Consider the following 16303-nt stretch of genomic DNA (forward strand, 5'->3'; position numbering starts at 1 on the left):
TTTCTGTTAGACTCCTGGAACCAGAGCCGGAGGTACCTTTGCCCTGAAAAATGCCACAAGCTAGCCAGCTGCTGGCAGCTTGCGAGACCTAAAGAACAGAAAAATGCTCTTGAGACCAAGGAAAAGAACCTGATAGGGTGACCCTGATTCGCGGAGGCCTCTGCAGCCAAGGAGAGGCCGCCTACAACTTCCAGCATGCTTCGGGCTAGAGCTCTGCCGACTGACAGTACCACGCACCAATGGGAGAACCCTGTCTGACTTTAGGGCGGAGCCCGTCCAGCGGCACTCAGCGCGGCTTTTTCAATGATCCTGAGGCCTCTCTACTGGCCGGAGCTCTTCCTCGTGAAATGGTGATGCCGACGACACTACGCCGCTCACTCCCAGGCTCCTCTTCCCGGTCCTACCTGCCGCCCTCCCTCGGTCGTCCCTCTGGTCTCAACGCCTGAGGATGTGGAACTTCCTGAGCTTATTGGATAACAGTGGTGCCACTCTGGGGGGCGGCGTGGCTCCGAGCGGCGAGGCCTGCCCCTCTCAGACGGTGATTGGCTTCTTTGGAGCTTACCTTGGCTGGGATTGGTGCGAGGCGGGGCGACAGCTCTGGGGCCTTCTGAGCAGCCGAGGGGGGCGGCCGCACTTGGCGCCGCATCCTGGGAGAGCCTGAGGACCCTCTACCTCATCGCCGGGGGCGGAGGGCGCGCTTGTCGCGTGGGGGGAGGGGGGGCGGGACCGGTGGAGAGAGAAGGGGGTGGCCTTGGAGGACCCGAAATGCAGGGGTTATGGTGGTGGTAGCTGGACCAGCGGGGGACTAGATCAAGAAGCGCTTGCTAGGAGGACGACTTGGGTGATAGAGGAGGGCGTGGACGTGTCTGGAATGGGGTGCAGTGGAAAGGAAGGGCCCAGCCACAAATCCCGAGTAGAACTGTGGATGGTCCTCAGAGGCATTCTCTTTACGGTTGCCCTTTTATTTGTCAACACAAAAGTCCTTATGGTTTCTGTTCAAGTTCTTGGAACTCTGTCTCTGGGTGAATTTAACCTGCATTATAGGACTGCCCAGGGCCTTTTCTGATACGGGGTACAGACGTGGGGAAGATGTCAGAAAACAGGAAGCCGCTTCCGGGTTTCGTGCACAAACACCCCGATGCGAACGCATCTGGGAACTCAGGCAAGACTCACTGCCCTGCGTGTCTGGGGCTTTTTAAAGCCCCCAGGCTCTTGCCTTGCTTGCACACGGTGTGCACCACGTGTCTGGAAAAGCTGGAACCGTTCTCAGTAGTGGACATCCGAGGGGGTGACTCAGATACACGCGCTGAGGGGTCAATATTCCAGGAACCCAAGTCACGCAGCCTGCAGCCACAGATTGGCATCCTCTGTCCGGTATGTGATGCTCAGGTGGACCTGCCCTTGGGTGGAGTGAAGGCTTTAACGATAGACCACCTGGCCATGAATGATGTGATGCTGGAGAGTCTGCGTGGGGAAGGCCAGGGCCTGGTGTGTGACCTGTGCAGCGACAGAGAAGTAGAGAAGAGGTGTCAGACCTGCAAAACCAATCTCTGCCACTTCTGCTGCCAGGCTCATAGGTAAAGAGGGAATACCCCGCTTGTTGTGGCTTAAGAATGGAGCACAAAGATAGCAAGCTACACATCCCTTTGGCCAGCAGATCAAAAAGCAAAGAACTCCGCCTCTGCAACCACAAGCTCTAGAAGAGAAGTTAGCACAGCTGAGCCGATACCTGTAGTAATAGGAGCATCACAGGTCGCAGTTCACAGAGCACCCTGGGTTTCCCACCATCACCAGTCGTTTATCCATTGCATATGCACTGGGTGCTGTGGAGACAGGATTCCTGGGCTAGCGTAGACCCTGCCCTTGATCTCATCTGACCATTGTGACTTTTACAGAAAGACAGGTGCTATTTCACTCCTGTTTGTCAAGTGAGGAAATGGAAGCTCAGCAATATTTTGTTAATTTGCCAGGGTCCCACAGCTGGTAAGCATGTTACTGAACTGAGTTCTCAGTCCAGAGCTAGCTCTGCCGTGCTCTCTTTACTAAGCACATGCCACCTTCTTGACATAGGTGTCCACTGCCTGTGCCTTAACTTCCACCTCTGCACCTAGGGAGCAAGCTGGTAGATGCTAATTGGAGTGTTTCATCTTATCACACTCCACGGACGGTTTGTTAGAAGATTTACCCTTTGTCCCCTTTCCTCACTACAACAAAGCAAACAAACAAAAAACTAAGTAAGTTCAGATTAACTAACGTTTTTAAGTTCTGACCTCCCTTAGTTTTCTGGTCTTAGCAACAGAACAATTGTCTCTGCTCCCTATTTTTAACTTGTATGACTATCCCCATGGCTGTCTTGTTGCCAACTCAACAGCTGACCCATTTTCTCAGCAGCCGCACTCGTACCAGAATGGGCACATACACTTCAAGTTGATGGAAACTCCTCAAGCAGTCACTGCATTTCCCTGGGGATTTCCAGAGTCTCCTAGAAGCCTATAGAAAAGAGGAATTAAAGAGAACTTTGATTTTAGTGTCCATTGATTTTGCTTTCTACTAATGGTGATGGCTCTTGAGGGAAATGCCGGCCTGCCAATGTATGTGATGGAGGCACTGGCCAGAGGAATTGCTTTGCTAAAATGTTAATTAAACATAAGATGAGTGTTTGTCGGAGCCAGCTGGCTGCTTTCACTGCTGTGTAGATCCATCTGGCCTGCGTGTTGCACGTGGTGGCTGTCTTCCACCATGTTTTAGGAAGTGGGCTGTGGCTCTTGTCTAAACTTAACAAATTAACTCGAGTGGAAGTTCCTTGGCTTGTAGTCTCAGCATTGAGCCTTTTCAAGATGTATCCCAAGCCAAGTTCAAGTGTATGTGTATCGTGTTCTAAACAATAGACCCAGACAGACATGAGTTTCACTGTGTGGAGAAATAGTGAAGCAAAGAGGGACCTGTAGTTTTATATAGTTCTGAGGAATGTGACTGTTTAAATTTATTTAACTCCTACAACCTGTTTGCCAAACTGCCTCCCTCTAGAGTTATTCCCTCACTTCCTGTCCCCAACTCTTCTTCCCAGGCGACAGAAGAAGACGGCGTTTCATACCATGGTGGACCTGAAAGACCTGAAAGGCTACAGTCGGGTTGGAAAGCCCATCCTGTGTCCCACTCACCCTGCGGAGGAGCTGAGGCTGTTCTGTGAACTGTGTGACCAGCCGGTGTGCCGGGACTGTGTTGTTGGGGAGCACCGGGAGCACCCGTTCGACTTCACCAGCAACGTCATCCACAAGCACGGAGACTCTGTGCGGGAGCTGCTTCGAGGCACCCAGCCCCACGTGGAGGCCCTGGAGGAAGCCCTCGCTCAGATCCAAGGTGTGAGCAGTGCCCTCCAAGAGCAAGTGGAGGCGGTGGCAGCCGATGTCCACGCGTTCTCCCAGGGCTACATCAAAGCCATCGAGGAACATCGGGACAAGCTGCTAAAGCAGCTGGATGGCATACGGATCCAGAAGGAAAATTCTTTGCAGCTTCAGAAAGCACAGCTGGAACAGCTGCTGGCAGATATGCGGACTGGAGTGGAGTTCACAGAGCACCTGCTGACCAGCGGCTCGGACTTGGAGATCCTCATCACCAAGAGAGTGGTGGTAGAACGGCTCAGGAAACTGAACAAAGTCGAATACAGCGCCCGCCTGGGAGTGAACGATAAGATCAGCTTTTCTCAGGAGAAGGCAGGCCAGTGCCGAGGCTATGACGTGTATGGGGCCATTAACACCAAAGAAGTTGATCCAGCTAAGTGTGTCCTTCAGGGAGAAGGTAGGAAAGCATTTCTTGGTGGCACTGAGGGGATAGTGTACAGGGACATGATATTTAAGGAATTGTGGCTTGCTGTCTTGAGGGTGTAGCTCAATTGGCAGAGCACTTGCCCGACCTGCACAAACCCTGGGTCCAGTTACCAACTCCACATAAAACTGAGCATGGCTGGCCACACATGCTTATCATCCCAGCACTTGGTGGATAGGGACAGGAGGGTCAGAAGTTTGAAGACCTCTTTGGATACATAGCAAGTTTGAGGCCTGATGGGCTATAAGAGACAATATGTCAACAGGAGGAAAAAAAAATGAGGCTTGTTCAGCTAGGAGCACTTCCCAAGGGAGAGAGGCATACTGATTTTAAAGGCAGCAACCCTCTGCCTTGCAGTTTTCTTTCTCACTTGTTCTGCAGATATTAATATGGAGGTGAGGCTTGAGCATTTTTCATTTCAGAAAAGTAGATGTTCCCAAGAACCTTAAGGATCAGGCTTTGCTTTGGGGAGACAGAACCTGGCCATGCCCACAGGAAATAATAGCACTGACTTGGACAAGGCAAAATCTGCCTGCTCAGAGGCATGCATGGCAGGTCCTAGTGCTATGTCAGGGTTACAGAGCAACAAGGAAGACAAGATGATGGCTTCCTTTCTTCCCCACCATTTTGGTTCATACAAACTATATCATTGGTGGTTCAAAGGATTTGATAGGTTGAGGGTTTTTATTTTGTTTTGTTTTTTGAGACAGGGTCTCAGTATGTAGCTCTGGCTGACCTGGAACTCTATGGAACAGGCTGGCCTCAAACTTAAAGAAACCTACCTGCCTCTGAATGCTGGGTCTAAAGGCAGCATCGCCAGGCCCATCTAGAAATGATTTCTTCATACCAGTGTTCTGTTCCTAAGGGAAGCATGTCATCCAGACCAATTTCACAAATTAGTCCTGATGGGAAATTTGTATTTGAGTTGCCTTCACTTTAGTGAGGAACTCCTAACTCCTTGGGAGTCACAGATCACTCTGAGAATGATCGCCCCCAGAAGTACCTACTAAGTAGGGCATACAGTTTCAGGAGTTTCCTAGCTCCTCCCATCCCCTTGCTCTCCACCCCCCTCACCTCCCATAGACTTCTCCACAACACCTGGTAGTTCACAATCCTGGTTCTATCTGCTTGCTGGCCTGCACGATATAGCCAGCGGGTAGCCTCCCAGCACCTCCACATTAGCTTCTGAGTTGCACAGGCTCTCACAACAGGAGAGTTGCAAGCTGGACTGCAGGATCCTCTACCTATTCGAGCAGGACCCAGGGCTTGTGGAAGGTGGTTTTGAAGATGTCAGTCTCATACACTTCTAAAGGCTTTCCTTGGATACCTAGATGGATCCTGACTATTTGCAGTTTCCTTGGGACTGAAGTTAAGATGCAGAACCCTATGTGGCCTCCTAGAAGCTGCTGACAAATGACTTTGCCCAGGCCTCTGGGGCAGAGTGTGAGGGGTTATCCAGGTGGCATGGCCTAGAGGGAAGGAGAACAGGAAGGAAACAGGGTCATTCAAATAACCAGGAAGCACAGGCTTTGTTTGGATGACTGGGGAGACGGTCCTTCCTTTTTGCCTGCGAGGTGAGCACTGTGTGTTTGTCTTTTGCAGATCTCCACAGAGCTCGAGAGAAACAGACAGCCTCTTTTACCCTGCTTTGTAAGGATGCCACAGGAGAGAGCATGGGCAGGGGAGGAGACAACGTCCATGTTGCAGTTGTCCCCAAAGATAAGCAAGATAGGTGTGTATAAAATGTAGCATGTGTCATGGGCAGTGAGGAAACCAGTAGGGCCTTTGAGGTCCGGCAGCTGTAACCGGACTCTTTCACCTTACAGTTCTACAGTGCCATGAGAAAATGATTCCACACCATTAACCAAATATGTTTCCTTGTGTAGGTTTTATGGCTAGCTTCAGTTCTTTCTCAGTATAGTCTTCCCTGTCCCCAGGTTGTCCTCATACCAAGCTCTGGAATGGACAGAAGTTGCCTTGAGGTATATGGAATGATACCCTTTCTTAAACCTAGCCTATTTCCATAAAATTATTCCAGGATCATATTTATATTCTCGCTCTGCAGTTGGCATAAGGAGAAAGGGCCATGGAACAGAGAGGACAACTGAGACCTGCCAAAAGGAGTCTAGGAACATTTTCCTGGTTTTCAGGATGATGGACTAGAGTAGAGCTGATGCTGTTTACCTTCAGCTTGGGGGACGTTTATCATTCATATTAAGTGCAATGAATGTAATGCTGCAGAACTGTTGCCTCCAGCAGGGCAGCTGGAGCAGGCTTGTGAGAGGGAATGGCCTTTTGAACCCTTACTGTCATTCAGTCCAATCAGAACAGTGGTCCAAGACAACAAGGATGGATCATACCATGTTTCCTACACCCCTAAGGAACCTGGAATCTACACCGTGTGGGTCTGCATCAGAGAGCAGCACGTGCAGGTGAGGAAGCCCCACCCCCCACACCTTCAGTCAGCTCAAGATCTCATAGGACCACCTGCTTAAGAGATGAAATAAGTAGCCAGGTGTAGTGGTACACACCTATAATCCAGCACTCTGGAAGGCAGAGGCATGCGGATCTCTGTGAGTGTGAGGCCTGCCTGGTCTACAAGGTGAGTCCAGGACAGCCAAGGCTACACAGAGAAACCCTGCCTCAAAAACAAAACAAAACAAAACAACAACAACAAAAAAAAATGAGAGAGAGAGATGAAATAAACTGTCCCTTTCTCTTCATCATGAACAGAGCCTAGATTCTGAAACTCCTGTTCTTACTAGATGGTGCTCATGACCCTAAGAATGCTGCCTGTTTCACCCACTGACAGTTACATTGCATTTTATCCTTCTTCTGGTCATTTGTTGGGATTCTTAATCTTGGGGAGATGTCTTGGCCACAGGGGGTCTGTTAGCAGATAAGCACACATGTAGGACAATTTTTGACTTTTCCACACTGTGACTGAGCATGGTTGGCAGGGATATGGCTCCTCCTGACATCTGACCGTCATATATCTGCCTAACCATCAGCCCACAGAACATAAGTGTATCTGTACTGTGGTTCCAATAACCCACACAAGAAAGTAGAGCAAAAACCTTTGATGACATTGAAGCATTCAGTTTCCTCAGTCAGAAGGCAACACTGATGGCCATAGATGCCACTGTGGTTATGTCGATCATGTGACCTGTGCCATTACTACTTAACTAATCACAGCACCAACAGCTTGGATGTTTTTGTATACTTCAGTCTCTTCAATGCCTACTCAGATCTGTCTTGCCGCAAAGACAGTAAGCTCTGTAACCAAAATTGGCATTTGAACCTCTTTATCTTCGGATCGTTTTATTTTATTTTGTTGTCGTATGAAATAGGGGACAGATTATACAATTATAACAATAGTTATAATCTGTAGGCTGGCCTACAATTCACTGTGTAGCCAGGCTGGCCTTGAACTCTTGATTCTCTTTCCTTGAACCCTCAAGTACAGGGATTATAGGATGTGCCAATCATGTTTGCATCCAAGTTTTTTGTTTGTTTGTATTAAATTGTGCATTTGCTATCCTTCCATTACTGTGACAAAATACCTGAGCTATGAACTTGAAAGAAAGATTTTTGGCTTATAATTTAAGAGGCTTAGCCTATGAGTCTTACCTTCAAAAGATGGAAACTTTAACACTGGGAAGTCTTCTAAGATACCAGATTTCCACTTTGCCTTCTGTCAGATGATGTGGTTCTTAGGTAGGGAGAGGAAAATTACAATACTTAATAAACATTCGTGTTTAATAGAGGAGATAGATTAAAATAGAGAAGTTATCCTTGAAGAAAAACTGGCTAGAGCTCCTCACTTGAGGCTCAGGAGCCACACATGCATTCTCTCCTCCACGGACCCTCACCAACCACTAATAAGAGGATGCACGGACTGGTGGTGTCAGGATCTGGAGGTGAGGGGAAAGGTGCCAGCTCTGTGAGAAGAGACGTGGCTGAGAAGCTGCAGAAAGCACTGCCTATGTCCTAGCTTGAGGCTGTGGCAGCCTAGTGGCCAGGCCTGAGATGCCTGGGACTCCTAAAGATGGCCAGCCGCATGAAAGCCCAAGCTGATGACTGGTGTGGAGTGGGTTTCATTCCCACTTCATGCAAGGCTGGAGGGAGGCAGAACCCATGAAGAGCCTGAGCCACGCCTGAGTTAATTCAGATGTTATTGAAAATGGAGCTGACCCTATGTAACTGTCTTCAGTGCCCAGAGGCTTTGGTAGCCACGTGAACAATCAGTGACCCAGTGAAATGTGACTCTGGCGCATGGCAGGGGGGCTGTATAAATCTCAGTCCAGCTTCACTGCACTGGTACTTGCCCTGTCCAGCCGAGAAGTCCCTACCCAGTACATTCCTGTCCTGCATCCTTGTCCCCCACCCTGTGACCAAAACCTGCTAACCATGCATCCCACTGATGCCTGAGGTGCCTTTCTTTGCTCGTGGCCTGCCCCCTTCAGGGCTCACCGTTCACTGTGACTGTGAAGAGAAAGCATCGCCCACACCTAGGGGTGTTTCACTGCTGTACCTTCTGCTCCAGCGGAGGCCAGAAATCTGCACGCTGTGCCTGTGGAGGCACCATGCCAGGTAAGGGTGGTCGGTGCCCTTAAGCCTGCTAGCCCAAGCAGCAGCAAGCAAGGGTCCTTCCCTTCTCTGCCCTGGGGCGTTTCTTCTAGAATTCTAGCTTCATGTGTACAGGTGGGACAGAGAACCCGTGTAAGCCCCTTGTTCTGACCTGAAATGACGGGCTTCAAGGTTCTGAGTTCTTTCTTCGTACAGCTCACCAGTCCACGGGCCTTGTGACCAGTCCACAGGCCTGCTGCTCTTCCATGGGATTCTCAGGTTCAGTCTATACCCACTCTAGCAGTGTGAGCACTGTGAAATACAGACCCATCCAAAACCATGGAGAAATTCAAATGGGGAGGATCAGGGGAGTGGATGATTGAGCAATGTCTGGCTCTTTCAGAAGGCAGAACTTCAGGCAAGAGATTAAAAACTTTTTTTTTTTTTTAAATTATCATGGAGCTGGAGAGATCCAACCATGTGGCCACTGCCTGCTCTTGCAGAAGATTCAAGTTCAATTCCCAGCACCCACTCAGATGCTCACAAGTATTTATTACTCCAGTTAAAGGGATTTAATACCCTCTTCTGGTAACAGGCACACACATGGTACATAGATATATTTCATTAAAAAATTTTTCCATCATGTCTTTACTCTAATGGTGGCCCACAGAATGCTGTTGTACCCTTCCATAATCAATTCAGAATCTGTCTCCTTTTCTATTAATCTATCCTTCTTTTTTCATGTCACTCACTCAATACAGTTAAGATCCAAACCAGTTCATTTAACACTTAAAGTGCAAACTAGTTCATCTTCAGGCTGCACTTCGGACAGTTCTGAGAGCCTGGGCTGGCCAGGGCTACCACAGAATCCTGATCACAGTGGAGTGAAAACGGTAGCTCCTTTGGAAAGATTTTCACTGCTTAGGTCTGAATGCTGCCAGGCTTAACTTGTGTGGCAGAGCTGGACCCTGCTTGCAGCTGTTCTCCTCCCTTTGTATCGTGCAGGTGGGTACCTTGGCTGTGGCCACGGACACAAAGGCCACCCAGGCCGCCCTCACTGGTCTTGCTGTGGGAAGTTCATCGAGAAGTCTGAGTGCACATACACCAGTGGGCAGGGCGCACCGAGGAGTCTGCTTCGGACCGTGGCACTCTGATGACTTCCTGGGGACAAGTTCAGCCAGGTAAACCTGAGGCCAGCATGACTTCAGATATGCAGAGAAGCAGGATCTTGAGGAGTTTCAAAGAGACTGAGAGAATTAAAGACAAAGTGCTTTCTCTAACGTCAGAGTCCAAGTGCTTCTGTGTGTGTAAGCGTCTCGCCATGGCTAAGCACAGGTCACCACTTCAAGCAGGATGCTCAGACACAGGAGGCTCCTCTCTGTTTCATACAGACACCGAGGAGTCTGCTGTGGGAACATACCAGCATGGAGCAGGAGGACTTTATTTCCTTACTTTCCATTGTATTACCACCTCTTCAGTTTATCCCTGAGCTAGATAGAGTTTTACTTCTCCCAGAGAATGTAAACCCTTTGTCCCATTGCTTTTTGTTAATGTACTTTCAGTGTTGTTTTTTTCTTTGTTTTGTTTTCCAGCACACGGTTTAGGACCACTGTAAAGTGATTTTGCGGTTTAGGTGAGAGCCTAGGTGATGACGCATGTGTAGGGCTCACAAGTAGACAGTCAATAAGGAGGAATGGTGTAGAGAGAGCTTGTCTGACTTACTAGAGGGTTTTTGCTGTGTCTATACCCAGCAACTGAAGGCACTGACTCTGCAGGGTGCCCCCCAGCAGCTATAGGGTTCTGGGAAGAAGACTTGGTACTGCATCAGCCTGGCCAATGTCCTCCCTTATACATTTTGTGCTCTGGGATTCTTAATTTCTTATGTAGCAGTAAGCTCAGAACACATTAAATATTGGCATTATTGGCAATATAAGGTCTCTTTGGGAGCGATGACTCATTGGCATGACCTGGGCAAAGCAAAGGAAGGGAAGCAAGTGGACAGTTGATCTCTGCAGAATACATGTTGGAGCTGCTGCATGGCAGCCACAGACATTAAGATTCAATTTCTTCCTTTTCTGGAACATTTCCCTTTCGCACCTTTGTGTGAGCAAAATCTGATGCTTCCAGAAGATCCCACTGCCCATCACCCCTCCAGCTAGTGGTTGTCTGTTCCCCACTCTTTGTCTCTGGGTCGAGAATTGGGCACCTCTTGAGCTTACCACTGCTGATTGGGATTGCTGCTTCTCAGCCAGAGGTGATTTTGGTCCACCCCACCTCCCTGAGGAATGTCTGGCAGGATCTTGGGGATACAGGCTCTAGCAGCATCGAGTGAGGTCACCGGTCAGTTTGTTCAACTGTTTGCAGGATAGGACAGCTTTCCACAGCAAATGGAACATGTGACACCTCCCTGAAGTGCCATCTTGATGACTGGTGATGCATCACTCCTGCATTCTTCTCGACCATTCCTTCCCAGGGTCCTTTGCGCATTCTTGCACTTTCCTGGTTTGTAAATGCTCAGTAGAGTTGAAAAGCACTTCTTCTATTTCCTTCCTCTGTTTCCAAGATCTCATTCTGACTTACACACGGTGACTCCCAAGTTCCCCTCTAGGTCTGCTCTCTAAATGTTTATAATGTCTAGTGGCTTTTCTCACTTCTCCGCCTGTGTACAGTAAGCACCTCACTCGAATTTAAATGACTTCCAGTGCCCAGTTCTCACTTCCTCCTGCCTGCCATCACCAAACTGCTCCTCCTGCACTAGAAAAGAAAAACACAAGTCTGTCCTTAGATGGGGAGCCTTGAAAACATAGTGTGTATTACATCCCATATCCAACCACAGGGAACCCCTGTCAGCCTTACATCTGACTCCTCCGCATCCACAGCTGCTGTCCTGGGATGCCAGGACTTCCCACATCAAAGTTTTGTCACTGCCTTGTAAGCAGCCTGCTTCCGCCTCCCTCCCCCAGCCCCCTACACTCTATTCCCCCAGTAGAGAGCCCCTCAAAAGTCACGTCATTCTGCTCATTCTCCTCCAGTGGCCTCACGTCTTACTCAGAACAGTCAGTATACATGCTTCACATTACCATGCATGACTGGCATGATCCATGTTCGTCTCCTCCCCAGCTGCCTCTCTCCTCTGCACAGGGGCCCCGCTGGGTGCTCCTCATGCTCAGAACAGTCTCATCTTGGAGCCTTTCTAGTAGCTAGCCTTCTATCTCAAAGATGCATACCTCTTGATTCACTCTGATGATTTTTCAAGTTTCTGCTCTAGTGTCAACCACCATTCTATTAGTGAGGTCCCTAACTTCCCTGTATAAAATAGCAGTATCCCGCCCAGGGGAAGGCATCCCCCGCTTCAGCTTCTTCACCATATATATATATATTTTTTTTTTTTTTCTTTTTCTTCTTCTATCTGCTGTACTGAACTCTGAGCTCCCTGGGGACAAGAGCTTGACATTTAGTCACTGTATTATCCCCATGCAGGACAGGTTTTGGTTCATAGTTGAGAACAGTGTGTTGAATAAATAAAAGTCAAAATTGGTAGAGGTTTCAGTTTGGTTTTACTTTATATGTTTTTATGACTTCCATTCTCCCAAGTCCAAGTACTTCTAATTCAACCAAATTCCACTTGGTAAAAAAGATGTCTTAACCTTCTATCAAACTTGTTGGGTAAATTATGAACACCCAAGGGACCAGCTTTGAGTTTTCCAATTACCTCAGACATCTAGGGAGTCTTCTGCCATGAAGTCTCTTGAATTGCATCATCTTTCCCCGAGTGTGTTTATGAGTCAGTGCACCAAGGCTCACGCGTCTCCCTGGAAGGGGTTGCAACAACTGGACTACTTTCTGTGGGTGAAGCTGCATCTCTAGAGCAAAGATGTGGTTTTGGCAGAGCATCTAGGTTCTGCCTAATACTTTGTCTTGAGGCAAATAGAAGGTCTCAAGATAGTAAGCATATCCCAGGGCTGCTAACAATTCCATGGAAAATATTCAGTCTCTGTGGCAGTAGGGGTGGTTGGGTTCTTCCTGAGGCCCAATTTAATCTAGATTCTCTGGCAGCTGAAAGAGCTTCTGAAAGTCAGAGCAATCTGAAGAACCTCAAACTCCACAGCGAGGAGAGAGGAATTGGAGGTTTTAGGGACTGTCAGAACTTTGAGCTGTGCACATGGAAGCATGGAGATGCAGCTCTGTGATGTGGCTGCTGTTACTGCCAAGGGGAAAAAAAGACACAAATTAGTCTTGGTCCTCTGGGATATTGTAATAGGATAAACACCTTGGCTGTCTTGGAAAATAAACACCCATATATCTGCGAGCCCACCCATCCTCTTATCTCCCTGTCATTGCTCAGCATTACTCTAAGGATTCGTACCTGTGTCCGGTGTGGCTGGATAAAGAGAATGCCAGTTAGAAGCAGAACAGAGGAAGAGGCAATCGACTGTGCTGTGTCAGCTCCTGCAATTGATAAGGCACTCCTTTATCACCGCCTTGGAGCTCTCACAGGTCAGTTTCCGTGATGAACCCTGCAGCTACACAGGACCTCTACCTCAGCTCTCACCTCCAAGCGCCAGTACAGGCAGCCTTATTAATGTGCAATGCTAAGCCTGGGGAAGGTAGGCTTTGCTTCCCCTCATAATGGGAGTACCCAGCAGAGCCTTGCACACAGTAGGTACATGATACATATTTTAATTAATGTGCAAGTAATTGAGTAAGACATACCACCCATCTGTCTTTTCTTAGACATCTCCACCTACGCTCGGATTAGCTATGAAACCTGGATAGAAAGGACTCAGGATAGTAAGCACATGCCATGGCCACTGCCTGTTTCCTCCCTAGGGCAGGCTTTTCGCATTTCCTGCCTATCCCTCATGGTAATGGACTCCTATAGTACACTGCACCTAATCAGCCCTTATTTTATTTTTATTGATGAAAACATTCTAATACAGATTACATGCTCAAGAATTCAAAGAATTCTATTATTTCCCTTTGTGCTTACATACATGCTTTCTTTTTCTTCCTATATTTTTCAAGGGTTTGATGATGTGTGCTGCTCAGTCGGTCAACTGGTAAACAGGGTCAACTAGTCAACAGGGTCATCTGGGAATGATGATTGGCCTGTAGGGCATTTTCCTGATTAATGATTTATGCAGGCAGTGCCACCTGGGCTGATGGTCCTGGGTGGTATAAGAAAGCAGGCTCAGTAGCCATGGAGAGCAAGCCAGGGATCAGCACTGCTCCGTGGCCTCTGATTCAGTTCTTGTCCTGACCTCCCCCAGTGATAGAGTGTGACCTGGAAACTGTAAACGGAAATAAACCCTTTCTCTCCAAGTTGGTTTCAGCCATGTTTTATCTGAAGACTGGAAACTTCACTAAGACAAGCTGGACAAGAGCAGTAGAGTGTCCCATTCCATAAACTCAACTCCAAGAAATTAAACAAGACTTCAGAGATCAGGCCACACGTTGCTGTTGGTCCCACAATTAGCCTCTTGATTCACCTGGGAGTCCTGCAAAGAGCCATGTCACTGAGCAAGCGAAACCCCATAAGGAACTAACACTGTGTATAAGGGGCCACAGTCAAACTTTATTAGAGGAAGACATGGTGGAACGTGATTATAATTCCCAGCACTCAGGATATCGAGGCAGCCTGGGCTACAAGGTGTATAGCAAGACCCTGAGTTCAAAACAAAACAAAAACACTAACCCACATGGTTGCCAAAGGGGGGGTCACATCCCATAAAGGTGTCATTGTGACTATTGCTGTTCCCAGCTGCATGTCAAGAGGAGTCCTTGATGGGGTTTGAAAGGGCCTAGAATGCCACATGGCCGTGGTGTGTTGATGTGTGTTCTTATTTGATCAACATTCAAGAGAAAAGTCAACCGTAAACCTCCATAAAGGAAACTCCTTGTAAATTTGGTATTTGAACTTTGTGCCCTGGTGACAGTTGTTCAGTCTGGCTCTGCCAGCTGCGCCTGTGTTCTGCATGCTACTTCTAGCATTGTCCCACAGCACTGTCACTAGTACCGATATGGCACTTTAGGACTCAGAGAGGGTTTATTACTCAGACTGTTGATGGCCAGCTCAGATGAAGAAACTGGCTGTGGAGGTTCCTGTGAAGGCTTGGTGATGTCAGCAGGGCTCAGCACAGCAACTAGGTCACTACATTGTAAGGTGCTGCCCACTGGTTGGGGTGCAAACTCAACATCTTACGAAGAACTTGATTAGTTGAGCCAAGCATGGTGGCTAATGCCTTTAATCCTAGCCCTCAAATGGCCGAGGCAGGAGGGTTACCACAAGTTCAAGGTCTGCCTGGACTAAAGAGACCCTATCTCAAAAAATGCGAAACAATAATTACTTAATTCTTATAAACTAAAAGGAACATGAAGACTGGGTACAGCCCAGGTGTGTAGTACTTGCCTAGCATGCATGAAGCGTGGACTTGACTGTTAATGCCCCCAGAAATCAATATTTGAAAATAAAGTGGGGGCTGGGGAAGTGGCCCAGTAATAGAGTGCTTGTTAGCTGCCGACCCCAGAGTCAGCCCCCAGGACCATAGAACAAAGTGAACCTCATCTTGAAACGGACACCAGAAGGCCACACATAGCATTATTTCATAGATGTGTGTCCTGGGACTAAGATTTAAGAACACATTTGGTGAAGTCCATCCCATCAGACAATTCTACATTTTCTACATCCACAGATATCACCAGCATCTACTTTGGTAGGAACACTTAGCACCCTCAGACACAGTGAGGAAGCTTTGTCAGCTTGCCATCAGAACAAGAAAAATGAAGGGAGGTCTTTAAGAAACCTGGAGTCCACCTTATAAGCATTTGCCAATTGGCCTTGAAGATAGGTTAGAATCTCTGCATTCTCCAAATAAAGACTTAAATTTGGAAGTTAGGACTCTGTCAAACAGTGCTTGGCATGGACAGTTTTCACCTCACAGGCACCACTGATTTGCCTGGTAAGAAAGGCTAAACCATGCACATTTGTTACTAAGTTCAAATGTTTAGTATGAACTTAATATGTGATATATGCTAATTCATACAGCATACAGATGGAAAGCTGTGATGCCCACAGGACCTGTAACTAGTCTATGGCAGTCAGCTAATGGCCTGCCAGACTTGGACATGCTTGCTAAGAGCCATTACCTTTCAGGTGTCTTTATCATTCCTTTGATCTCGTAACTTCAAAAGGGTAATTTTACCACCTTTATTTCATCAGGAATCTTATTGTAGACGTTAAGTTCTGAAAACAAGGGCTGCTTTATAAATGAGACCAAAATATGAAATTTTTAAAACTTGTATTAACTAGCTGTGCAAACAGCTAAGGTGAGACCAGAATTAAAGAGTTCTAGATTTGAGTTCTCCCCTCCTGTGCGTTACCTTAAGTCTTCAGGTCCCACTTTTGTAAGGAGCCTTTCCTGAATAGACTGCAGAGTCTCAAGCTAAACCGACTGGGTTCATGTCTTTATCCAACACAAAGGAGGAAACACAAAGGGCTCTCTAGGAAAGTGTTTTGTTCTCCTTGCAGAAGTTAGCAGTGTCTTGGAGACTACTCTTAACTAGTTTCCTGATAAATGGGTCTCACATTATATACCAGTCATCATAGTGATAACCCCAAATCTCAACATTAAATGATTTGCCCATCATGACCCAGTCCAGTGTAGGTGAGGCGGGTGAAGAGTGTGCAACCAAGGACCTAGTCCTTACTGTCACTCTGGCAAAACAGTCTAGGGCCCAAATTAGGTTCAGAACTCCTGTTCTTTATGCCCACCCACCCCCTATCACAATGATCCTTCTAGAGAGAGTGGGGGACCACTGAACATGGTCATGACATGAAAGGCCACTGCACATGTGAACTCACAGGACCTGTGACTTACGCATGAGATCAAGCCAGCTAGATCCCAGCATG

At 47.8% G+C, this 16303-nt stretch overlaps 2 protein-coding genes across 3 annotated transcripts in view; one reads left to right on the plus strand and one right to left on the minus strand.

Moving 5' to 3' along the window:
* Positions 1-600: 600 nt before the first annotated feature.
* On the plus strand, positions 601-9674 carry Trim45 (tripartite motif containing 45). Its single transcript, XM_055628426.1, has 6 exons — positions 601-1577; positions 3068-3798; positions 5428-5557; positions 6143-6257; positions 8292-8418; positions 9400-9674. Exons 1-6 carry the CDS (start codon positions 1090-1092, stop codon positions 9546-9548), a joined length of 1740 nt encoding a protein of 579 aa, XP_055484401.1. The 5' UTR covers positions 601-1089; the 3' UTR covers positions 9549-9674.
* A 2268-nt stretch (positions 9675-11942) lies between these two features.
* Positions 11943-16303, minus strand: part of Ttf2 (transcription termination factor 2) — a 35133-nt gene continuing 30772 nt past the window's right edge. The window contains exons 25-26 of one of the 2 annotated variants that reach the window (XR_008722652.1): positions 12761-12843; positions 11943-12598 (exon numbers count right to left, since the gene is read on the minus strand). The gene's annotated coding sequence lies outside the window, so the exon portion shown is untranslated. Of the gene's footprint in view, positions 12844-16303 lie in introns of both variants that reach the window. The other variant, XM_055628417.1, reaches the window with a different exon arrangement.

Source organism: Psammomys obesus, unplaced genomic scaffold (genome assembly GCF_907164565.1).
Source record: "Psammomys obesus unplaced genomic scaffold, mPsaObe1.curated_primary_1811, whole genome shotgun sequence".
In the NCBI taxonomy this organism is placed as follows: domain Eukaryota; kingdom Metazoa; phylum Chordata; class Mammalia; order Rodentia; family Muridae; genus Psammomys; species Psammomys obesus.

Bases quoted from the DNA above. Each gene is read 5' to 3' on its own strand.
- Trim45 (XM_055628426.1), top strand. From the start codon at position 1,090: ATGTCAGAAAACAGGAAGCCGCTTCCGGGTTTCGTGCACAAACACCCC. The intron at 1,578-3,067 runs GTAAAGAGGGAA...TCTTCTTCCCAG, and splicing joins TTCTGCTGCCAGGCTCATAG to GCGACAGAAGAAGACGGCGT. The intron at 8,419-9,399 runs GTAAGGGTGGTC...TGTATCGTGCAG, and splicing joins CTGTGGAGGCACCATGCCAG to GTGGGTACCTTGGCTGTGGC.